This window comes from Tauraco erythrolophus, chromosome 11 (assembly GCF_009769465.1).
Source record: "Tauraco erythrolophus isolate bTauEry1 chromosome 11, bTauEry1.pri, whole genome shotgun sequence".
Lineage (NCBI taxonomy): Eukaryota > Metazoa > Chordata > Aves > Musophagiformes > Musophagidae > Tauraco > Tauraco erythrolophus.
Genome location: NC_141475.1, coordinates 18,142,681 through 18,164,331, shown reverse-complemented (window position 1 = coordinate 18,164,331; position 21,651 = coordinate 18,142,681). Strand labels below are relative to the sequence as shown.

Below are 21,651 nucleotides of genomic sequence, written 5' to 3'. Positions count from 1 at the left end.
AACCATTGCACAAGGAAGCTGAACCGGCAGCCCCCATCCTGCCCCAGGCACTGGAAAGCAAGAGGAGTTGCAGGCAGCCTTCTTCTCTGAGCAATTCTGGCAATTGCATCGGTTTCCAGGAAATATAAATAACTCCCCGGCCATCTGGAAGCAGCCCTGGGCTGGTCAGCACAAGGTTTCTCCCAGGCTCTGCCCTATTTCTGCCAGCTACTCAGTGTAAATGCAGAAAGTACCAAGGAGGTGGCACAGTGGGACAGTTCCCACCAGGATGCAGAGCTTGAGTCTTGCTCCAATCTCATGCCAGAGATCTGTCTTTGCTCCACCCTGGGAAAGGCTTCTTCAACCAGCCCTGCCCTCGATGCGCAGCCAGAACCTCACCAAGCTGAGCACTTGTGCCAGAGCTGGGGATGCTCAACCCCTTCCCAGGGCACCGACTGGCTTTCAAGGTGCTTAAAGAGAAGGAAAAGCAAAAAGACACCCTTCACTCCATCGTACTTCACTTTTCTTCATTTTATTCTTTTATTTGTACAGCTATATTTTACAGAACGCATTAATGCAGTTTAGACACAGCCCAAACCCTGTCTCCCGAGATTGTTTATAACACAAGCATGTAAAATAAGATCAAAAAAAAAAACCAACCCAAAACAAACAACAACAAAAAAATAAAACATTCCCCAATAAAGAGTTCCATCAAAACTCCTTTTGCAACATCAGGCTGTACCTTGAAGAAACTGAGCTCAATATAGTCCATACATTGAAAACTTCCATTGAAAAGAAAGGCACCGTGCGAAACCACATTTTACATATATACAGACTGAGAACTAGAACAAAAAAATTACACTTTATTATTATTTTAAATTCCTTCTGCAGCTTTGTTGGTTTAATACACACTTTTTTGTAAATTGTAAACCTTCACTTGCAAAAAAATACAAATACACTGATGCATTTAGACAAAATATTTTCTTACTTGTACAGATGCAATACTTTAAAATATCTCGTTAAGTGCTCTATCATAATAAAGATTCTCAGAGTGGCTTCTGCCTGCAGAGTCCAACTGAGCCTTTAATGCATTTTATATATTTTTAATATAGCTTTTTTTAAAGGTCTATATATATTTATTTTATATATATATTTATATATTTATATCTATATATATTTACAACTCTGCCATAGATTCCTTCACCTTTGGTTAAAAAAGTTAAAGCCCTCTCTTTAATAGCATACTTTCTTTTTAAAAGAACACACATTTTGCATACAAAAGAAAAAATCTGTTCCCATAAATCAACATTACATTCCTCATCTTCAAACGGCAAAGGCTGTGAAGGTTAGACTCCAGAGTTTATCAACACTCCACTGCACAGACATTTAAAATGACTATTTTTATTTTTTATGTTTTATATACAATAAGATCTGAATAATTTTATTTTTCTTCTCATTTCACATAACTGGGAAAAATAAAACCCGTGTATTTGTAATTTTTTTTTTACATTTCTAATGTTTTTCCACCTATCTGCACTATGGGTTTAGAGGCACTCCATCATGTGACGAATTTTTTTTCTTTTTTTTTTTTCTTTCTCCTTTTTTTTTTTTTTTAAAGTGTTGCAAGTATCCTTTGGACAACTTTCCCCTCCCGCCACCCCAAGATGACCTCCTCCTGGGAAATCCTCTGCCTTCAGCAGGCCTTGGGCAGCTCCGGAGGCACCTCGCTCGCCGAGATGCGATACTGCACCTTGGTGTTGGTGATGGCCCCGTGCTTCTGCCGGAGGTGGAGCCGCAGCTGGCTTTTGTGGCGGAAATGCAGGTTGCACTTCTCACACTGCAGGGCAAGAGGCAAAGGTCAAGGGTGTGAAACATGTCCTTCCCTTCGGGGCAGGGGTCCCACATCCAGCTACTCCATTACGTTCAAGGCCAGGTTGGATGAGGCTTTGAGCAATCTGGTCTAGTGGAGGGTATCCCTGCCCATGGCAGGGGGTTGGAACTAGATGATCTTGAAGGTCCCTTCCAACCCAAACCATTCTATGGTTATACCGGTGGAAAGAGGTGAGCGAGGATGTGGTAGGAGCAGTTGTGGGGAAGCTGAAGCAGGACCTTGGGGCCCTGTGCTGCCCTTCTTTGAGCCCCTAAACCTTGCCCCCATGTCCTGCTTCTCTGTCCCCACGGCACAGGCATCCCTCCCGAGGTCAGGAACCCCATTCCAGGCTTTCAGCAGCACATTTCAGTTTGTGGGATGCACAAAGGCTGAGGTCCCTTAGGAGGGGACCTCGGCTCTGATGGACGCAGCACCAAGCTCCTTATCTAGATGCTCAAACCAGCCACAGGGCTATTTTGGGAGCTGCTTTTGACCTCTGCCAAGTCAGATAGCTCCAGAGGGATGTTTGAATGACAACCTCTGCTCCAATTCCCTCTCTAGCAGATGGGGAAAGCCAGAAAAGCCTTGGAAAAGACCTGGAGCCCCCAGGGCTGCAGCAAGGCAGGGCAGGCTGCTTGCTCGGCACGGGTGCCACTGGCCCAGGGGACCCCAGGCCAGGCTGCCCACTCCTTTTCCCCATCCCTGCATGCAGTGGGCAGCTGCAATTTAAGATGCAGCTATTTGGAGAAGCATGACCTTCTTCCAGATGGGGTAGAAGAAAAGAAGAGTAGCTAAGATGTACCCAGCCCGGGCTGCATGCCAGCATTTCCAACGCAGGCGCTCATGACAAAATACCACGTCGGCACCGGCTAATGCACGAGAGGGGGACAGGGCACAAGGAATGGAGACGTGACCTTGGCGTGGGGCCCCGTGAAGCCGGCAAAGTGTATTGGGGTGCTGCAACCAGCCCACATGAATGCCCCAATGTCTTCCAACCCCCCAGGTTTGGCTGTCTCCTCCCCCAGCCTCTGCTCAAACTGCCCCCTCAAAAGAGAAGTAGGGTCACTCACATGATATGGTTTCTCTCCTGTGTGGATTCGAAGGTGACTTTTGAGGGTCTGCAGGTGCCGGAAGCGTGTGCCACAGATCTCACAGGGGTATGGCTTCTCCCCAGTGTGAATGAGCACATGAGCACGGAGGTGGGCCACCTAGAAAGAACAGCTCTGGGTCAGGACAGCCCCAGGGACGAGGGCATCCCACCAGGAGCGGGGTTCTGCCCAGCCATCTTTTTTCGGTCCATAGGGTTCTAGCTGGGAGTCAGGGCCACGCACAACTGAGGTATGATATTTCCAATCCTTAACGGCAAATGGAAGAGAGGAGCTGAAACCAGCCATTAGGCTTCCTACTGAGCCAAACTGGCCCACATGGACCTTAAGGACTCTATTTATCCCCCAACACCATGGGAAGAGCTGCCCAAGGCAGCAAGCGTGGCCCATCAGCCTCCTCCCTGCTGCAAGGTGTCACCCGTCTGGGACAGGAGGTCCAGCCGTGTCCTCCCGCCCCGTCACTGCAGGTCCCAGAGGCCACACGCACCTGGACAAATCTGGCCCCACAGGTCTCACACTTGTAGGGTTTCTCTCCGGAGTGGATGCGTGTGTGGGTTTTCAGGTTGGCTGGCCGGTTGAACTGTGCCCCACAGATGTTGCAGCGGTATGGCTTCTCTCCTGCAGAGCCCAAAAGAAAGGGTGAAGGACTAAGCATAGATGTGCTCAATCCCCATGACCCATGGCACTTCCCGAAGCACAGTCCCTTCAGGTGCCGGACCCCATGGAGTGAAGCACTAGCCCTGACTTCCTTTTGGAGATGGCTATGGACAAGTAGCATCAGTCAGGACAGCATGGGGTGTCCCCAGAGCAGGGTGAGCTTAGGAGGCCGGGCACCGTGGGTACCTTTTCTTTTTCAGGTTAGGAGCTGCAGCCTTCAGGGCAAGAGAGAAAGTTGGATAGGTCTGCCAGTGAGGATTAACAGCATCATTCCTCCTGGCCCTGTGACAGCAGCTGGTGCCCTGCGTCTCCCTACAGCTGTAGTAAACCACGCAGGGCCACCTGTCTCCCCCTGGGCTCCTCGTGGTCCCCAGCACATCCCACCTTGGCTGTTCATTACCTCTTTAGAGAAGCAAGAAGAGCTGATAGAGCGGAAAGCCAAGGCATGCCCAGTGACCTGGCTCCCAATTCATTATTTGGTTACAACCACCGACGCCAGCCCCGGCTGACTTCCTTACGGTAATGGAGGGGGGCTGCAAAAAGGTTTTAACTAGTTTCTTTAGGATGGCTGAATATGGGATCAAAGGAGAGGGGGGAAACAGCCATCATCTAGCCCTTCCTGCCTTTTTCTTTTATTTCCAGGCTGACCTCACGCACCCTCAAACCCTGCCCTGGCACTTGGATTGTCTCATTCACCTATGCAGCCCTCCTGGAGCTCAGCTGGGGCTGCTGGACTTTATGCCTAACAGAGTGCAGCAGCACTGAGTCATCAGCACAGACTTCCCTTCCCCAGCCAGCAAACTGGCTGTTGACATGTTAAGCATTAATAAAAGCATGAAAAACAAACAAACAAAATCCCCAGGTTTGTCAGCAAATGATCAAACCTTTAATATCCCCTTCCTTTCTCAGCTTTCATTGTGCTGATTCACAGAGTGCACTGTTCACAGATTTTCCCATCAGCAGAGTTTCTGCCAAGTTAAATATGATCTGGATTTCTAGGATGTAGGGTGCAAAAAAAAAAAAAAAAAAATCCCAGATTTCTCCCTAAATGTTCTCCTGATTGTTTTCATTATTTTATTTTATTAAGTCTACCACAAAGTAATGTGGAGGCCACACATCTGCCTCTGGCCATGCATTTTGCAAGCCGCCTGCAGGAACAGTGGTACCCAGCACTTGACAGTGAAGGAGCTCCAGTCCTGCTGCGAGGCCAGGCAGCATCTTCCCTGTTCCCAGGTTTAGTGCTCTGAGAAAAGCACCTTGTTCTTCCCAGCGAGGACAGCAAGTGACAAGGCTGGGGACACTGCGTCTGGGACAAACCCAGCCATAAATGCCCACATGCCCAGCAATCCGCAGCATCCCCGCTAAGTTGTAACCCGTGGCTGACACCGTACCTGTGTGGACGGTTTTGTGGCTGGCGAGGTTCCCCTTGTAGCGGAAGGAGGCCTGGCAGCGGTCACACTTGTAGGGCTTGTCACTGTGGACTTGCAGAGAGTGTCTCTTGAGAGAGGCCTCCTCAGAGAACCGGCAGTCGCACTCATTGCAGAAGAAGGCTCCGTTCTCTGGAAGGGCAGAGAGGAGAGCGATGAGAAGGGCAAATGTGTGGGCCAGCTCCTTGATGGGCCATGGGATGGGTTTGGGATGGTGGAGAGAGGCCCCCAGAGCAAGTGTTGGAACAAGAAGCCGAGCGCAGACACTCGTAGTCAGCGGTGCTTGCACTGTGCTGTTACCTCCTGACCTTGTGCACACAGCAACAACATGCATGGTTTGAGAGCACAAAGTCATCTCGAGCCATCTCTCCTTTAGTGCGACACAAGCTGCTTCCAAGAAGCCAGCATGTCATCTTTTGGAGAGGTCCACAAAGGTACCCAAGTTGGACACACAAAGACACCTGATAACTTGATCAAGCATCCTCTGAAGGATGGATGCTCAGCTCTGGAGCAGCTCCAGCACCTTTACAGGTCTTAAACCTTTATGTGTACAGATGTCTTCCTCAAGCATGGAAAGATCATCATAATCAGAAGTGCAAGGCAGATTGAGGATGCCTAACTCCTAAATGCCATGTGTAGCTTTGAGCATCACCACAGCTGGCTTCCCTCTGTGGATCTGTGCCCACCCTACAGGTGACAATTCTGCATTCCCCCTCCCTGAGCTACAGACAGATGGGTACACAGATATTCGTCTCTGGGCTTGTGGAGTTTTGCAACAAGATTGCAAGCCTCATTATCTGCATTTCTCCAGATGTGCACACTGGGCTCCCTGATAATGAAGATACCATGACGGACGCATGAGACACACCATCTTGCCCAATGCCCATTAGGGTCATTACATCTGCCAAGCTTGTTCTCCCGTGGTTCTGGTGGGGTGGGGTACACTTTGTTTCCTGTCCTCAGCTGCCAAGTTTGCAGTAGGTGACTAAGTCCCTGCACAAGGTATCTGGACAGTGCTGGGGAAGGGGAGGAAGGAAGCCGTTCCCATGTGCATGCGTCCCTCACATGCGTGTACACAGCTGCTCAGCCAGTTAAGAGGCGACTGTAAAGCACCTTGGGATCCACCAGCATCAGGAACAGGTCTGAGTGCCTGTTTGGACACAGGGCACTGGGTGGATGGGTCCCCAGACTGCACAGCCCCCTTGCCTGCTGGCTGGAAAAGGTGACCAGAAATGCAAAACTCACCGCAGCTGGAGTCAGAGTATTCAGACTGGGTTTCCCCCATCTCCTCTCCAAAGTTTGAGCCAGGGGTATGAAGGCACATCTCAGCATGTTGTGGGGACTGGCAGCCACAGGAGCTGCACTTCGACGAATGCATGTACAGTGGGGACTGCCCTTCGCTGCTCCGAGGGGACCCATCCCGGGACCTGCAGAAGGACAGCAACGCACACAGCCGTGAGAAGGCTCTTGCTGTGCTTGAGCTACTGGGCCCTTGTTTGTACCCTTCCAGACACGAAGGACAGCCATGTTTAACGGGGACAATTTTGCAGTGGGACGCACAGCATAGCCCTGACCAACAACAGGTCCCTAAGCCTCAATCCTTCGGGGGTCCACCACCAAATGATCTCAAAGCTCTCTAGGAACATCCAGGTCCAGAGGGCAGCATACTGTTCCCTGGTAGTTTGGCTATTCCAATGCTCACAGCCAACCAAAAGCTTGAGGCACAGGAATTCTGGTGAAAAACAGGTTGGGCAAATCCAGGCTCCAGAAACCATCCAGAGCTGCCAAAGTCAACCAATTCTTGACCCAACATTCCCAATTCCATCACCAGGCCAGGCTGGCACCACTATGGTGAGGACAGCTGGCACGCAGCTGACATCACTGGCAGTGCTCCACCAAACACAGAGGTTTGCACCGTCTCAGGATGGCCGGACTCCCCAGCCCAATGCTACAGCTATTTCACACACTTCCAAACCCTCACCAACAATGCAGGGAGTCCCGTCTCTCTTGAGGAGGAGGGGAAAAAATCTCACCTGTTAACAATATTGTTGAGTCTGCTCGCTTGCGGGATAGTAGAGTCTTCTCCATTCACACTTATCTTGGTAGGGGATTGCACATTGAGATGCTCTGGCTCCATGGACTGCTGGCAAGTGGACATGGGCATGTAGGTGCGAGGAGAGAGGGTTCCCATCTCGTTCTGGTCAGCACTGTCTTGCTTGGTGCTCTGATTGAGAGAGTTAAGGACAATGAACTTGTACTTCTTCCAGTTGCAGGCTTTGGGGTCTGTGGGGCTCTTGGTGAAGAGGGAGCTCGAGCTCTGACTGATACGGGCATTCTTGCTGCTGCTGGACTCGGTTGGCGAGTTGGGCTGACAGTCCGACTTCTGGGGGCTCTGGGGGCTGATGAGTCCCTTGCGGTCCAGGGGGGTGTTGGTGGGCTCAAAGTGCTGGCTGATTTCATCCTCTGAAGAGGTGCGCTCCTCCTCTTTGGCCACTTTGTCGCAAGAGAAATAAGGATTGTTCCGGATCGAAGGGACGACAGGTTTGGGGCCAGAGGCGACGCTGTAGTGCATGTCGCTCCTGGCTTCTTCAGCAGCACCTTCTTTCGGAGCATAGATGGTAGCGTGGCACATGTTGGCCGAGATGTCAGTAATGGTTCTCATGTACTCAGTGGGGATTGTCCTGGAGCTGTCGCATGGCAGGATCCTCTCCTTGGGGAAGGCACCTGCCCTCGAGAGTTCGGAGAGAGGCATCCTCATCTCCCGCAACTCATCATCCACAAGGAAGCTATTTAGAGGGAGAGGGCTGTATCCATGGTAGGAAATGGGGGAGCCAGACAAACTATTGATCAAGCCAGGTGCAAAGGCCCTCCCATTGCAGAGTGACCCATTTTGGAGAGGCATGCCGTTCTCTGAGACATCTCTGCTCCTATAAGCCATCACCTCTGGGTGGCTCAGCATCCGTCCAGCCAAAAACTCTTCCCTTGGGGTCTTCACAGCAGACACCATCTCTGCTTCACTGGAACCAGGCAAAAAGAAGGGAGACGCAGTCATTTTCAGCCTGTAAGGGTAAGTTTGCAGATACTTTGCCAGTTCTCCCCCCTCCCACCCAAAAACACTGTCCCAGGCTCTCTAAAGTTTCACTCATGGCACTCACCTAGACTTGACAAACCTTCGGCAGGTATCAACCACATGCTCCATCTGCAGGTACAGCGCTGTGGCCATCACAGCCATGATATTGCTCTCCCTCAAGTTCAGGCGGGACGTATACATGAAGTCCAAGAGGATGCAAAACCCCTCAGGGTTAATTTCAGGGTCCAGGTTGATGACATTCAAGTTGCACTTGAGCTGGTCAGTGAAGATGCTGTAGAAGAGGCCGCTGCAGAGAAGAGACAGGAGAGAAGACAATGAGGGTTATGACAATTCAGAGGAAGGAAGGAGAATTTGTCTGAAATTCCTTAGCACAGAGGGGTTCATGAACGGGAAGGGAGGAGGCAGCAATTACAGAACTCCCTGAGCTTCCCCCTTATTATCAAGCTTGGTTTCTCAGCTTAGTAAGCGTCTCCTGCACTGTACTCTTCCCGACTGGAACAGCCTGCTTTTAGATCTCACCTGCTCAACAACTCCCTACTACCTCCATTTAGAAATTTCCCCCTTTTTTTTTTTTGGTTGTTGCTGTTGTTCTTACCACCCTCCCCTTCCCACTGTGACTCATTTCTGTCAGAAGCCTCTTGGGGCATCCACGCTCACGCTTTAACCAGGGGAAAAAAAAGAAAAAAAGAAAAAAAAAGGAAATATTGGCAAATCATTTTTCAGATGTCTTCATCGTCAACCTTGGCTTTTTCAGATCTTTGTACTTTGTCAGCAGGAGACCCTGGTAGGCATCTGCTGTATTTCAACTGGGCAATGGTGGGATGTTAATTAGTGTTCACTAGGAAGCAATTCCAGCAATCCTAGGAGCTGGAAAAGGATTTCAGATCCCACCAGGCTTGAGGGGAAAAAAAAAAAAAAAAAAAAATCAACAAAGGTGGGTGCAGCCAGCAGCCTGGGAGTCACAGAGGAACAGCTCTAAAAATAGCAGTGGCAGGGGACACTGCGGTCACAGAAGACTTGCTCACCCCAGTGAGCATCCAGCCCTCCCTGCCCTTCCCTATCCAATCCTGTCCCATCCCTGCAAAGTGTTTCTGCTTTGCCTCCAGGGATGTGCCCCACGTCTGCTGTGCCACTGTTAGTCTCCATGGGCTGTGGGTGGGCAGATGTGGGCATGCAAGGAGGAGAGGGGCCTGGGCACCATGCTGGAGGCAAAAGGTCTCTGCTCTAATTCCATTGCAGGTACAAATTTCTTGGCAGCCCCTTCTGATTCTGCTTCTCTGCCTCCGTTTCCGTGTCCGTCAACCTCATGAGCCTCCCCGGGGCTGCAGCAGTGTTGTCAGTGGCCAAGGGCAGAGGGAGCAGGGAAGGGCGGCAGGGAGGGGACCCTGCTCTCACCTGCAGGCCATCAGGACTGTTTTGTGGGCTCTGAACTGCTCACGGTTCACAATGATGACGACGTCGGTCAGGATATCCCGGCTTCTAAGGCGGTTGAGATTGAGGAGGACATCGCTGGCGTGGCGGGTGAACTGGATGCAGCTGTCTGCTGGCGAGGCCATCTTGAGTCTGCTCGAAACAGAAGCGGCAGGAGGATGGGAACGGAGAAGTGGCCAGGCAAGTACCCCGAACCCAGCAAAGAGACAGCTGCTGCTCTGGGATGTGCTAAGATGGCCAACTGCCACTGGTAGGGGCAGCACCAGCTCCTTGGTCCAAAGGCAAACAGCCCTGCACCACACCAAGTGCCTGCCAGGCTGCCCCAGTGACGCCTCTCGGCTGACAGTGAGAGCTGGCATGTCTCAGTCCCACCCAGCAAGCTGGCGGGCGAAGGCGACCAGACCCTCCTGAGGATTAGCTAACCAGCTCCTCTTTCTCCCTGCCTCGCCCATGGCGGCTCCACCCCACCAGCCCACTCCTCCCACCACCACTTGGGTTCATCTCCACGAAGCTCCCAACACAGTTTCCCCACCTTCAGATCTTCCTCAGGAGCCATCCCCCTCATCTGTCTGCAGGCTGGCTGCAAATCCAGCCATGGGAATCAAAACAAGCCTTGAAGGTCCCAACTGAAGCTGAAGGATTTCAACACCTAGAAAACCCAGCCCACAGTGGAGCATCAACCCTCACCCACCAGCAAACTACTTTCCTGCTCCCAAGTGGTGGCTGCTCTCAAGAAGACCTGTCCACAGTTTCTCAATAAATTGATGGTGGCAGTGAGGAGCAGAACTCATCTAACCTGCTGGGCTGCTACCCACACTGCAGTCCAGTCTCTCCCAGTGATCAAGGCTCAAGTTAGTCGAGGAACACAAAGCCTTCCCCCAACATAACAGCTGTTGACCCATCTCAGAGGTGTCTTCCCAGCCAGCACCCAGGAGAGCCCACAACTCCCTGTGCCTGAAGCTTGAGCGGAAATGTGCATCTTCAGCGTCAAATTCCTCTGTGACCAACCCCCTCCCACTATCCCGACTCCTCCTCCTCCTTCCCCAGCGGCACATGAACGTACAGTATTTTCTACAGAGCAGCTGCTCTCCTGAAAACAAATTCCAGCTGGGTCTAATGAAACATTTCATTCAACATGGTAAAGGGAAGGGGGGCGGGTTAGGAGGGGAAGCACAAAATTTAAATTTACATACCCAATGCCTCAATTCACAGTCCAAAAGTTTCTTTCAAACCTACGAATAAAGCAGAAGAAAACAAACGCCACATTAGCTGGTAGTTATGAATTGGCCGTGGCAGGACACAAGCCTGCTGTTTTGCTTGAGTATCAGTTGGATAAAAGCTAGAGATAACAAACCTTCTACTCTCCAGTAAGGTTAACATTTGTTTCTTCCGGTACAGTACGTTCTTATCACAACCACAGGCTTTGAGAATCCAATCATAGCTTCTTCCACACCCTCTAGCCCAAACCATGGGCGTATGCCAAGGAGATTTTCATTTCCATGACTCAGGAACTTAAAGGCAGGTGGGGAAGGGAAGTCAAGCGAGAATTTTCTCACCACTTCTTTTGGAGATAACTCTTCCCCTGCCAAGATCAAATCCCCGGCCACTGCCACATCCAAGACCAATGCCGTATTACCAGCACCTTGTTAACAGGTATGACTTACACACAAAGGTCTGCTGCCATTCTGCTCAGAAACCTGGAAAGTGCCCAAATCCAGTCCTTTAAAGCAGCTACTGCCCTTCTCAGGGCACCCATGTGCTCCAGCCACTGGTGAAAACGCCCTGGGACAGATGGGTCCGCTGAACAGTCTTGGAGGATATGGGCGTCAAGAACTGAAGTGACTTGGCCAGGATCACAGAGGAAGCCAGTGGCGGAGGCGGATGGGCACTCAGAACAAATGCCTTCCTCTGGCTGCTGGAAAAACCTTCCCTCAAACTGCAAGCTTCATCTCCAGCCGTCAGCTTCACAGGCAACGTGGCTGGGGCAGCATGGCAAGGAAACCCAGGAGTTAACTGCCTTCCAGAACTCACGCTACTACTCCCAAATTTACTTAGAACCAACAAAGACAATTGACCTGACACCAGCGCAGGAAGAAGGTCCTCAGGCAGCTGCCCCAGCAGGGAAAAGCACAATAAATAAGTGAACCAACACACCAAGACCTTCATCACACTATTTTGAGGACTGACTCCGAAAACCAGACAGAGAGAGTAAGACTGCCACCACCTGCGGAGAGCCCACCCAGCCCTGCAAGGACAAGCATCCCCTTCCCTCTCCCTCGTGAGTGGCGTGCAGATCTGGAACCCAGGCTCCCCTTGTGTCCCCAGACCACAAAGGGGTGGGGTGAAGAAGTAAGATTTAAGGCAAGGTATCCCAGAGGGGTGTCTTCCAGCCCCCTAATGCAACCCTTCAGGGCCACTCGGAGCCTGGCCAGCTTAAAACTTTACGCACAGACAAAAAGTGAGTCATTTCCCAAATACTGCAGACTCTGACCTTTCTGTGTGCACTCGCTGCCAGCCACTCACTACCGTCAATCGCGAGCCGAGGGACTCGCGGCTCTCTGCGGGAGCCCAGCTGCATCCGTGCATCCATACAAGCAGACGTATGCATTTGGGGCAGCTGGTTGGCACCCTGACCTCGGCCGTGTCGGCAGACACACTCTGCCAGGCTCCCAGGGACTCACCGCGGCGTCCCAGGCATGGGGAGGTGACCCATCCATAAACCAGCAAAGTTACGAACTGCGAGATGAACTCTGCGCCGGTGAGCGTCACGTGAGAAGCTGCTGCTGTCGCCAAATTCACGTACCTACAGTGAGGTCACGGCAGTGCCCAGCCAAGGGGACACCCAGCTCCTCTCCCAGAGCTGGACCCCAGCACAGCCCCCTCCCCACCCTCCCAAATTATCCCTCCCCAGCGCAGTGCTGCTGCAATGCCCACAGCCCCGGGAGCCGGGCAGGTGCATCCCAAGCAGCTCCCGGCTGCAGGATGTGGGCACGAAAAAGGGAAAGAGACCTTCCTTCCCCTTGCTGTGCTGAGCCGGGTTAACCCTGCCCCTGCCAGCCTCTGCACAGCACCAGCTCCACACCTCAGCACGAGAGGATGCTCCGACCAGAGACCAGCGGAGAAAGGGACACAAACGAGGCACAGAGATGCCCACCACAGCCAAACATGGCTTTCTCCATGCCCCCCGCCTCACCTCAAAGCCCCTGAGGCTCCCCCACGCTCAGCTGGAGCCAGAGCATCACCCTAAGGCCCTCCCGCTCCATTTTCCCACCCAGTACCTTGCAGGCACGGGCTCTCCGGCAGTGCTCGGCGCTGCATGCCGGGTTCCCTACGCCCGGAGAGGAAGGTCTGGGCCAGATGCAGAGCCCATTTCGGGGGTGGCCGCATGGGACTGCCACCACCGCTGCCTTCCAGGAAGGCAATGGGTCTGCCCCAGCGGTTCAGGGAATGGCCCTTCCCTGCCGGCACCTCCCCGAGAAAACCCATTCCTGGAAGGGAGCCCAGGGCTGGCTCTGCCCTCCCTGCAGCCGGCTCGGCGAGCACTGGGAGGGTGCACCTGCCTGTGGGGGAACCCCTCTCAGCTCCAGCCCCTGCAAAGGGGAGACCCTCACAGCTCCCCCATCTCAGGGGAGAACCAGGAACTTCCAACCCCCCCCCCCTCCATCTTTCTGCCATGCACAGGGAAACTCCTCCATCCAGCTGCTCTCCCATTTATAGGGAATCCTTTTTCATCTATCTTCCTCCCACCCTGCGCACAAGGGACACTCCTTCCTCCCCTACCCGTCTTTGCATGGGGGATACCCCTCTCATCTTTGCCCCTCTGCCACCCGAAATGCATAGCCTAGGGGAGGACACCAATCACTCTCCCCCTCTGGGTCCCAGTCTCCTACCCCTCTGGAGCCTGCAGCGCTGACTCCCTCACATCACCCCGGAGGGGTGGCTGGGTGAAGTCTTCCTTCCCCACAGCCTCATCCCACACAATGCTCCGAAACTGCCCGCCCAGAGGAAGCTCCATCCTGCCCTCCCTCCTTCCTCCTCAGTCCCAGCACCCTGCAGGGTCCCCCCCACAGTGGGAACGGTCCCCCCACCTGCCAGGGCAGACCCTCTCCACCCTGCCAGGGAATGCCTGGCTTCTCCTGATCAGGGACCAGAGGGACAACCAAGAAAATGGGGCAGTGTGGGGGCCCCCCCAGGCACAGTCCTGGGTGCTGCAAGCCATGGTGAAGAGGATGCTCTCAGCTGGGGAGATGCAAGTGCCCAGCTCAGCTTTCCCAGTGTCACACAATCAGGGGGCACTAAGCGTCCTTTAGCTGTCACAGCACAGTTTTATTAATTTAGTAGCTTCTGGTTGGCGTCTAGGCCAAAACGTGGCTGGGTTAATAATAACTCGAGAAGGAGAGAAGTCCTAGCGCATGGTGCTAGCGCAGATCAAAAGCAGCATCACCAGCGCAAGCCCTGCCGTTTCTCCCCCGTACCCTTCCGTGAGCTGACTGCACTCGCGCTATCGAGCGGTCTCTGCTAACTTTCAATCTGATCCAATTTCCTGCCAGCAAACAAATGTTTCTAGGAAATGCAATACATTATCTGGACGGGTTTATTATCAGCATTTGGAACCAGGAAAACTGCATACTTTCTCGAGCACTGCAGGGAACTTTATAGTTTGTACTTCAAAAGAGGGTTTAAAAGGATTGCCCTTGAAAGCTGGCCCAGCTCAAGTCTGCACATTGTTTTGGTCTTTGCAGAAGAAAATGCAGAGGAGGGAGGAAGCCCACTAAAACTGCCTCCAATGTTTTTCCACTAAAGAGGACTATCCTGCCCGCTACGGAGTCAAGCTCCGACTGCGAGGCAGAGGCAGCGCGTGCCCTTGGGAAGCGAAGAGTCAAGCCTTCTTCAGCATTTCAAACAACCCCAAGCAATTTGGCACATTAATTTTTCACGGGAAGGCAGGAACCGCCTCTCAGCTGAAGTCAAGCAAGCTACTCCAGAGAACAAGGGACCGACACCGTGCCCTGCCAGTACCGAGCCTTGCGCCAAGGTGCCGACCCCGCAGCAGGGTGCAGCCAGAGCTGGGCATCCCCAGCAGCTGAGTCGGGTCCCTGGCCCAGCTGGGCTCAAAGGAGGTGTCCTGTCATCCCCACCCTGCACCGGGACAGTAAATCACCAGCTGTCACCGACTCAACCCTCCCTGTTTCCGTCCTCCTGGGGCTGAGGGTGGCAAAGCTCATCCTGGCAGCAAGGAACTGCTTGGGAATCCTGTCTGGATGGGGTGAGACATGCACACAGCTTGGGGTACCTTGGCCAGAGGAGAGACACCTCCTCATAAATCATGTTTATTTAACCAAGCAGATTTAAGGAGACCCATTTCAGAGGGTGCCTGGTCCTACAAGATGCGTTCTTCAGGACTCAGGGTCCTGCACTGTGCTTGTCCCAAGCTTTCCCCTCCATAAGCAGAGATCTCATATTCCTCGTGGGTACCTGGCACATAGCCCAAAGGCAGCATGCTGTCCAGGGGAAAGAGGGGGGGGGAAAACAATATAGCCCAAAAATCTCTCCCCTCTCCCAGTGCCCTTAGCTCTCCTTGTGTTTTAGATGTGAAGCTTCACTGAGATTGCTGGGGATTTAAAGCAGTCCTGAAGACTATGCACTTGCTCTGATTGTAGGGGTGCATGTCTTTTGGCTGCCAGCATCCTGCAGCAACGGGAAAACACAAGATCTACCATGGATTCTGAAAAAAAAAAAAAAAAAGAAAAAACCCAACACAGGGAGGACTACATTTGCAGTCTAAATTTGCAGTTTGAAGGAGTTTACTGGTCAGATGCTGACTTTTGGATACTCATCTAACCAAACTGCAAACTGTGAACTCCTGAGGTTTGCCAATGCCTGCTGTAAACATGGAAACCAAGTGTCACTTTTTACCAAACAGAAGAATGGCTTAAAAATAGATCTAGAAAAGAACACAGGCACTCAGCATACAGGGCTCCTCTTTATAGACTCCCATGCTACTATAAAATGGAACAACAGGTTATGAGCACACAGGCAACTTTTCACCAAATTTAGATTTTACAAACTTCTCACAATCCAGGTTCCAATGGAATCAATAAAAGCTCTTCGTGTGGAGTCTGTAGCCCAAACATTACAGCACACAAACTAAAACGGGCATGAAACAGTTCTTCAATCTCAGCACCACAAAGACGTGAAGCTGTACAGTGAGAAATGCACCTACTGGTTAGAGCTCCATTTTACCTACCTATAGACTTTGTAACAAGATTTTCTTTTTAATGGAGTATGCACAGAAAACGAGAGGACCCTCACCCCTGCTCGTACAACACAGGAATGCCTCACTAAGTTTTATCACCTGTAATCATAATGGGATTTTGAGGGCATTGGCGTTGGCTGAGAAAAAAAAGACCCTACCCAAACACCATTCTTACAAATTACTATTAGGCTGTGAACACTCTCCACAAAAAAAAAAAAAAAAAGAAAAAAAAAAAAAAAAAAAAAAAGGTGCATAGCTTTACGATACATCCTAAATTAGGCAGAAATTCAAGGGCAGATTAACACCACAACTCGGAAAGATTTTCACATGTGATTTCACGACCAGACCCGGAGAGAACTCCATATGGAAATGTCAGTGACTTTAATAAGCGCTTGGTTGTTTCCAATTAGGCTCCTTAAGTAAGTCCAGTGGCATCCAGAGTTTCCTCTGCCACCTTCCTCCTAGCTGGCAAGCTTTTTTTTCCCTTTTTTTTTTCCTCTCCTTCTTTTTTTAAACGAGCAGTCAACAAACACGGCCCCGCTGTCCCGGGGCCCCGGGCCCCGCCAGCCCCGGCCCGGCGCAGGGGCAGCCGTGACACTAGATGGCACCAGTCAGCTGCGCTGCAGGAGCAATTTTTCCCCTCGGAAAATAAAACACCCCAACCAAACCTGGAAAACATATAATTTTGTCGATGTAATTCTGTTTCTCTTAAAACGCGTCTGAGCAACATTATTTTTATGAGCTTTTCCAGCCTTGTTTTGAAAAACTTCATGTTTCTGCTAGGTTTATTTTCGTCTCATCAGACAGCAGGCTGAAGTCGTCCCAGCGCTGCAAAACAGGGATGTCTGAAAAGTATCACAAAGACTTTTGACTGATTTTTTTTTTTTTTTTTTGGGGGGGGGGGGATTTGTAAGAATCACTTCTCATTCTGACTTCTTCCTTCACAATAACAACTAACCAGTTAACCTCCACTTCCTCTCCCAATATTGACTCAGACAGGCAGAACGGAGGGGGATTGGAAATTGGAATTGAAATGCATCCCAAGAGATCTTTGATCTGTTTTGCCAGTCAAAATTGAACACTCGGAGATGAAGTCTTTTCTTACTGGAACAATGCAATAATCCATTCTTCTGGAAAATTGCTAGACATCCTTTGAATATTTTAATGGCTTGATGATTTGTTTCATGAGGCAAAAATTGCCATCTATAATGGAAGTTTTTAAACCTGTGATCCTATCGTTAGAAGGAAATAACAGAACCTCAGGTTCTGCCTCTCCACGTATATATACAGAGAGGTTTCCCCTAAAATATTTTTAAAGTAATTTTGGAACTGTAACTCCCTGAGGACTGCAGGAAGAAGCCTGTATTTGCTCTTAAAGCACTTATCCTTTAAACCTTTGAAACAGTACAGCAAATAATAATTTTTAAAGCATTTAAAACCTCAGGAGAGGAATCAATAAGCATCCCCAAATCGAACGAGGGCCTGATCCCATACCCAGCCCTGCTGACACTTCTACTGGCGCAGGTACAAATTTGGCCCCAGACAGAGATGTCAGACCAACTCGGCGTTCCTTGCTGAGCCTCATCCGTCCGGCCCCAGCCTCCCTTCGCACCAATCCTGAGCCTACTGAAGTCAGTGGAAAAAACTAACCCGGGCCGGGTTTGTTTTCAACTCATGATTTCAAGCCCAGATTTGCCTCTTCCCTGGAAATGCAACAGGGGGGTCAAAGGCAGCTTTTTAGGCACATCTGAGAGGCCGCCGCAGATTTTTCTAAACAAACGCCTCGCTTTCTGTTTCCCTCCTTCCCAAGAGGCGATTTCATAACATTTCATACTGTGACTTTGCAAACTAAAGGCGGGGGGGGGGGGGGGGGGGGGGGGGGGGGGGGGGGGGGAGGGGGCAGGATGGCGAGGTGGAGGGGCGGGTGGGGGGGGTGGGCGGCCGGGAGAGGTCGCTGCCGCCCGACCACTAAAGTTTTCATAACGAAGTTGGGCTTTTTCGGTTTTGTTTTGCCCTTTTTTTTTTTTTGTTGGAGGGGGTGGTAATAATAAAAAAACTAATATATATACACAGACACAAACACGCACCTAACAAAACAAAAGTCTTCTTCCTTCCCTCACCAGCTTTCGTTTTTTTTGGGGGGGAGCCGGAGGGAGGCTGAGGGGGCGCGCAGCGGCGCGGGCCGGGCGCGGTGCGCGGAGGTTGCGCGGCTCTCCGCGGCCGGCCGCGCCGCCCCGCTCCAGGAATAGCGTGTGGCCGGGGGCCAGCCCCGCGGCTGCCGGCGGCAGATTTACGAGCGCCTGTCGCCGCGCCAACTCCGCCGCGGTAGTAAACACAGGGGAAGGGCTGCGATGGGGGCACCGGGGGGGGTCCCCCTGCTCCGCACCCGGGACCCCATCCCTTGCACGGCTGCACCCCACTTTCCCCGCCGGCCACCCTCCTCCCGGCGGAGGATGCCCTCTCCTCCCCGCGGGGGTTGTTATTATTATTATTATTATTATTATTATTATTATTATTATTATTATTATTATTATTATTATTATTATTATTTTGAGCCTTGCGCATAATATTCAGAGTTGCTCCATACACTTTCCCCCCGCGCCTTGCCGAGCTTCGCATCGCGTTTTATTTTCCAGCTGGCAAAAGCCCGTCGCGGCCGCCCCGGAACACGCCGTCGAGGCGAGCTCGGTTCTACCCCGCTCCGGGCCGCCGCTCCGCGGTGCTCCGGGACCGGCAGCCGCCGACGGCCGAGCCTCCCCGCGGGCTCCCTCCTTCCCCCGGGCAGATCAATGCCGCAAGTCTTCTCCATCACCGCCCGCTCCTAGCCCGGGGCTTGACAGATCACGGCGCAGCCCCGCCACAGGTTGCAAAACGCAGCAGCCGTTTTCGCAGTTGCACCGGGGACGGAATAACACCACTAACCATATATTAATATAATAATAACAAGAGAAGAGGGGAAGGGAAAATGATACGGAAAAGGCCGGAGCGGCGGTGCCCAGTGCCGCCGAGCCCCCGCGCTGCCGCCAGCCCCGCTCCGCGGCGGCTTCGTGCGGCGGCGAAACGGCAACAGCGACACAACACGCACGACACGGGGGAGGGGGGAGGGGGGGAATAAGAAAGGAGAGGAAAAAATAAAAAAAAGGGAAAAGAAAAATAACACACCCCGACCGAGGGATCCAGCCATTGGGAGCCGACCCCGAGTCACGCAAAACGCCACAAGCTCGGCGGCCGGCAGCCGCGCTCGCCGCCGTCCTGCGCCCGCGGGGCGGCTGCAGGTGCAGAGAGGAGCCGCTGCCGCCGCCGTTCTCCCCGTCCCCACCCGGCCGTCACGCGTGCGGGAAAGCCAATAATCCCAGATAACCGATAATCCCCGGGAGAGGACGGTGAGCGGAGACCCACCACCACCTCCCCTTAGACACGCTCCCAGCGCTAAGACATGCGGGCACCTCTATTTTTCTCGCCTGACAGCGGGCGAGGAAAGAGAGGGGGGATGTATAGGGGGAATTAATGAAATAAATAAAGCAGCAAAAAAAATACAATTTAGGAGATAATAAAATCAAAGGGCTCCCGGGGCACCTGCCGTGAGAAAAGGGGGGAAGGAAAGAAGAGAGAAGGAGGGGGGGGAAAAAAAAAAAAAGGGTAGAAATATATAGAGGCGGCTCCGCGCCAGGCGTCGGAGCGGGGCAGGGAGGGAAAGAGGAGGGAAAAAAAAAAAAATGGAGAGAAAAAAAAAAAAAAGCGCGCGCGCGAGAGAGAGGGAGAATTAAAGGGTAAAATCGGCCGCGGCAATAGAAGCAGCAATCACCTGGTCTCCGGGCTTTCCTAGAAACTCCTTGCATCACCACTTCTAAGAACCCCAGTTCTAAGAATCAACAGAGCCCAATTCTCGGAATTTGAGCTGCAGACTCTACCATTGCGCTGAGCATGGGGAGGGCCGCGGACCTCCCCCCGCCGCTCCGTCGCCGCCGCCGCCGCCATCCCGGGCCGTGCGCCCCCCCCGCGCCGCCCCCCGCGGGGGGCGGCGCGGGGGGGGCGCACGGCCCGGGATGGCGGCGGCGGCGGCGGGGGTCCCACCGAGTCGCCCTCCCTTCTTCACACCCGCACCCCCCCCTTCTCCCCCCCTTCCCCGTTCGCAGTGGTCGCGTCCGGGTGGCGGGTCACGTGGCGGCGGGTGCTTGTGGGGTGTGTGTGTGACGTGGGGGCGCGGCGGGGTGGCGGCGCGCGGCCGCGGAGCAGCGCGCGCGCGGCGCGGAGGACGGGCGGCGGCGGCGAAGCGGCGATCGGCGGCGGAGAACGGGGGGTCCCGGGTGCGAGGCCGGGCGGTGCAAATAACACATCTCACCACCACCTCCCCCCCACCCCCCCACCTCCCCCCCGCCCCTTTTCCGTTCCCGTCCGGTCCCTCTCCGAAAGAGAGAGAGAAAAGGAAGAAATCTGAAAAAAAATGCGCCTTTTCCTTTTTTTTTTTTTTAAATTTTCAATTATTTATTTTTATATTTAATTTGGGGGGAGGGTGTCACTTTCGCGTTTTAAAAGCAACCCTCCCCCCTAAAAAAAACTAAAAAAAAAACCAACCGAGCGAGCAAAGCCAGGATCCTGCTGCATTGCACTGGATTTTTACTTTTTTTTTTTTTTAATTGTTTTTCCCTCAATCAGCTTTTTTTTTTTAATAATTTTTTGCAAACAGCCGCGCTCCGATGGGATTTACTCTCGGGGAAAGAAGCTTTTTCCTTAAAGACTCCCCCTATGCGCTTCCCTTTTAATTTTTTTTTTTTTTTAATATTTCTTTGCCGGGGTTCTCCGAACCTAAAAAAAAAAAAAAAGATAATTTCTTTCTTTCTTTTTTTTTTTTTTATTTGATTCCTTTTCCTTTCCAGGACTCTGGAGTGGTGGGTTAATTCTTTGTAGCTGTTGTTGTTATTGTTGAAAAAATAACCTGTAAGTCTGTAAATATTCTGCTTGTTTGGAAATGTCGGACGGTGCCGGGGATGCAAAACCGCGTTAGCTTTGCTGGAAGTGGGTTGATTTCGGCACTTTTTACAGATTGCCGGGCAAAGGCCTTTGCCGGGAGGTGTGGGGTGGCTGGCGAGGGGGGGGATAATGCAAAGCCTTTGCGATCTGTAGCTCCGATGGGTTTTGCAGGGGGGGTGCGGAGGGAGGGGGCCGTCACCCCGGCCTTCCCCCGGTCCTGTATGGAAATATATCGCCCTGTATGTAAATCCGTCGAGATTTCTGCCTCTCTGTCCCCCAGCCTGTATTTATTTCGCGCGGGCCTGCTGCAGGGTTTGTCTTGGGGGGGTGTGGATCAGGAGCTCCCGAGTCTCAATTTTTCTTTCTCCGTCGGGTTTTGTTTTGGGCTGCGAGGTGCCGCGGCCGCTCGGCGTGGCGGGGAGCAGGGGGAGGGCTGCCCCGGCGTTCCCGAGCCCTTGTAATTAATAGAAATTTGTTTACGAGAAGGAACCACCGCAGGTCACGGTGCCCTCGGTCCACTAAGGCAATTGCTCCGAGCTACCGATTCCGCCACCGCTGAGCCCCTCGGAGCGGAGCGGCCCCGTGGACGATAAGCCCCCGGGTGCTGCTTTTATTTGGATTTCTCAGCTAAGCTCTTGAATCGAAACGCTTTTAAAGCAAGGAGGGGGAGGAAAAAAAATTAGGAAGAAAGCCCTTCTGCTAATCTGATTCTTATTATTAAAAATAGCCCGGTGGCAAGACAGGGATGGTGCTCCCAAGACACTTGAGATGGTCCAGATATGCTGGGGAGACGGCTTTCCTCTAGTTAAAAAGCAATATGTAATTCCCAGCAAGTGAGTGCAGCTCATGCCCTGGGAGAGTCC

At 52.3% G+C, this 21,651-nt stretch overlaps 1 protein-coding gene across 1 annotated transcript; it reads right to left on the bottom strand.

Annotated features, from left to right (window-relative positions):
* Positions 1–1,604: 1,604 nt before the first annotated feature.
* On the bottom strand, positions 1,605–19,659 carry BCL6 (BCL6 transcription repressor). Its single transcript, XM_086618166.1, has 10 exons — positions 19,623–19,659; positions 10,755–10,793; positions 9,526–9,693; positions 8,195–8,416; positions 7,073–8,056; positions 6,285–6,466; positions 5,004–5,171; positions 3,443–3,573; positions 2,920–3,057; positions 1,605–1,816 (listed from the first exon to the last, which is right to left on the bottom strand). Exons 3-10 carry the CDS (start codon positions 9,684–9,686, stop codon positions 1,673–1,675), a joined length of 2,130 nt encoding a protein of 709 aa, XP_086474292.1. The 5' UTR covers positions 9,687–9,693; positions 10,755–10,793; positions 19,623–19,659; the 3' UTR covers positions 1,605–1,672.
* Positions 19,660–21,651: the final 1,992 nt, after the last annotated feature.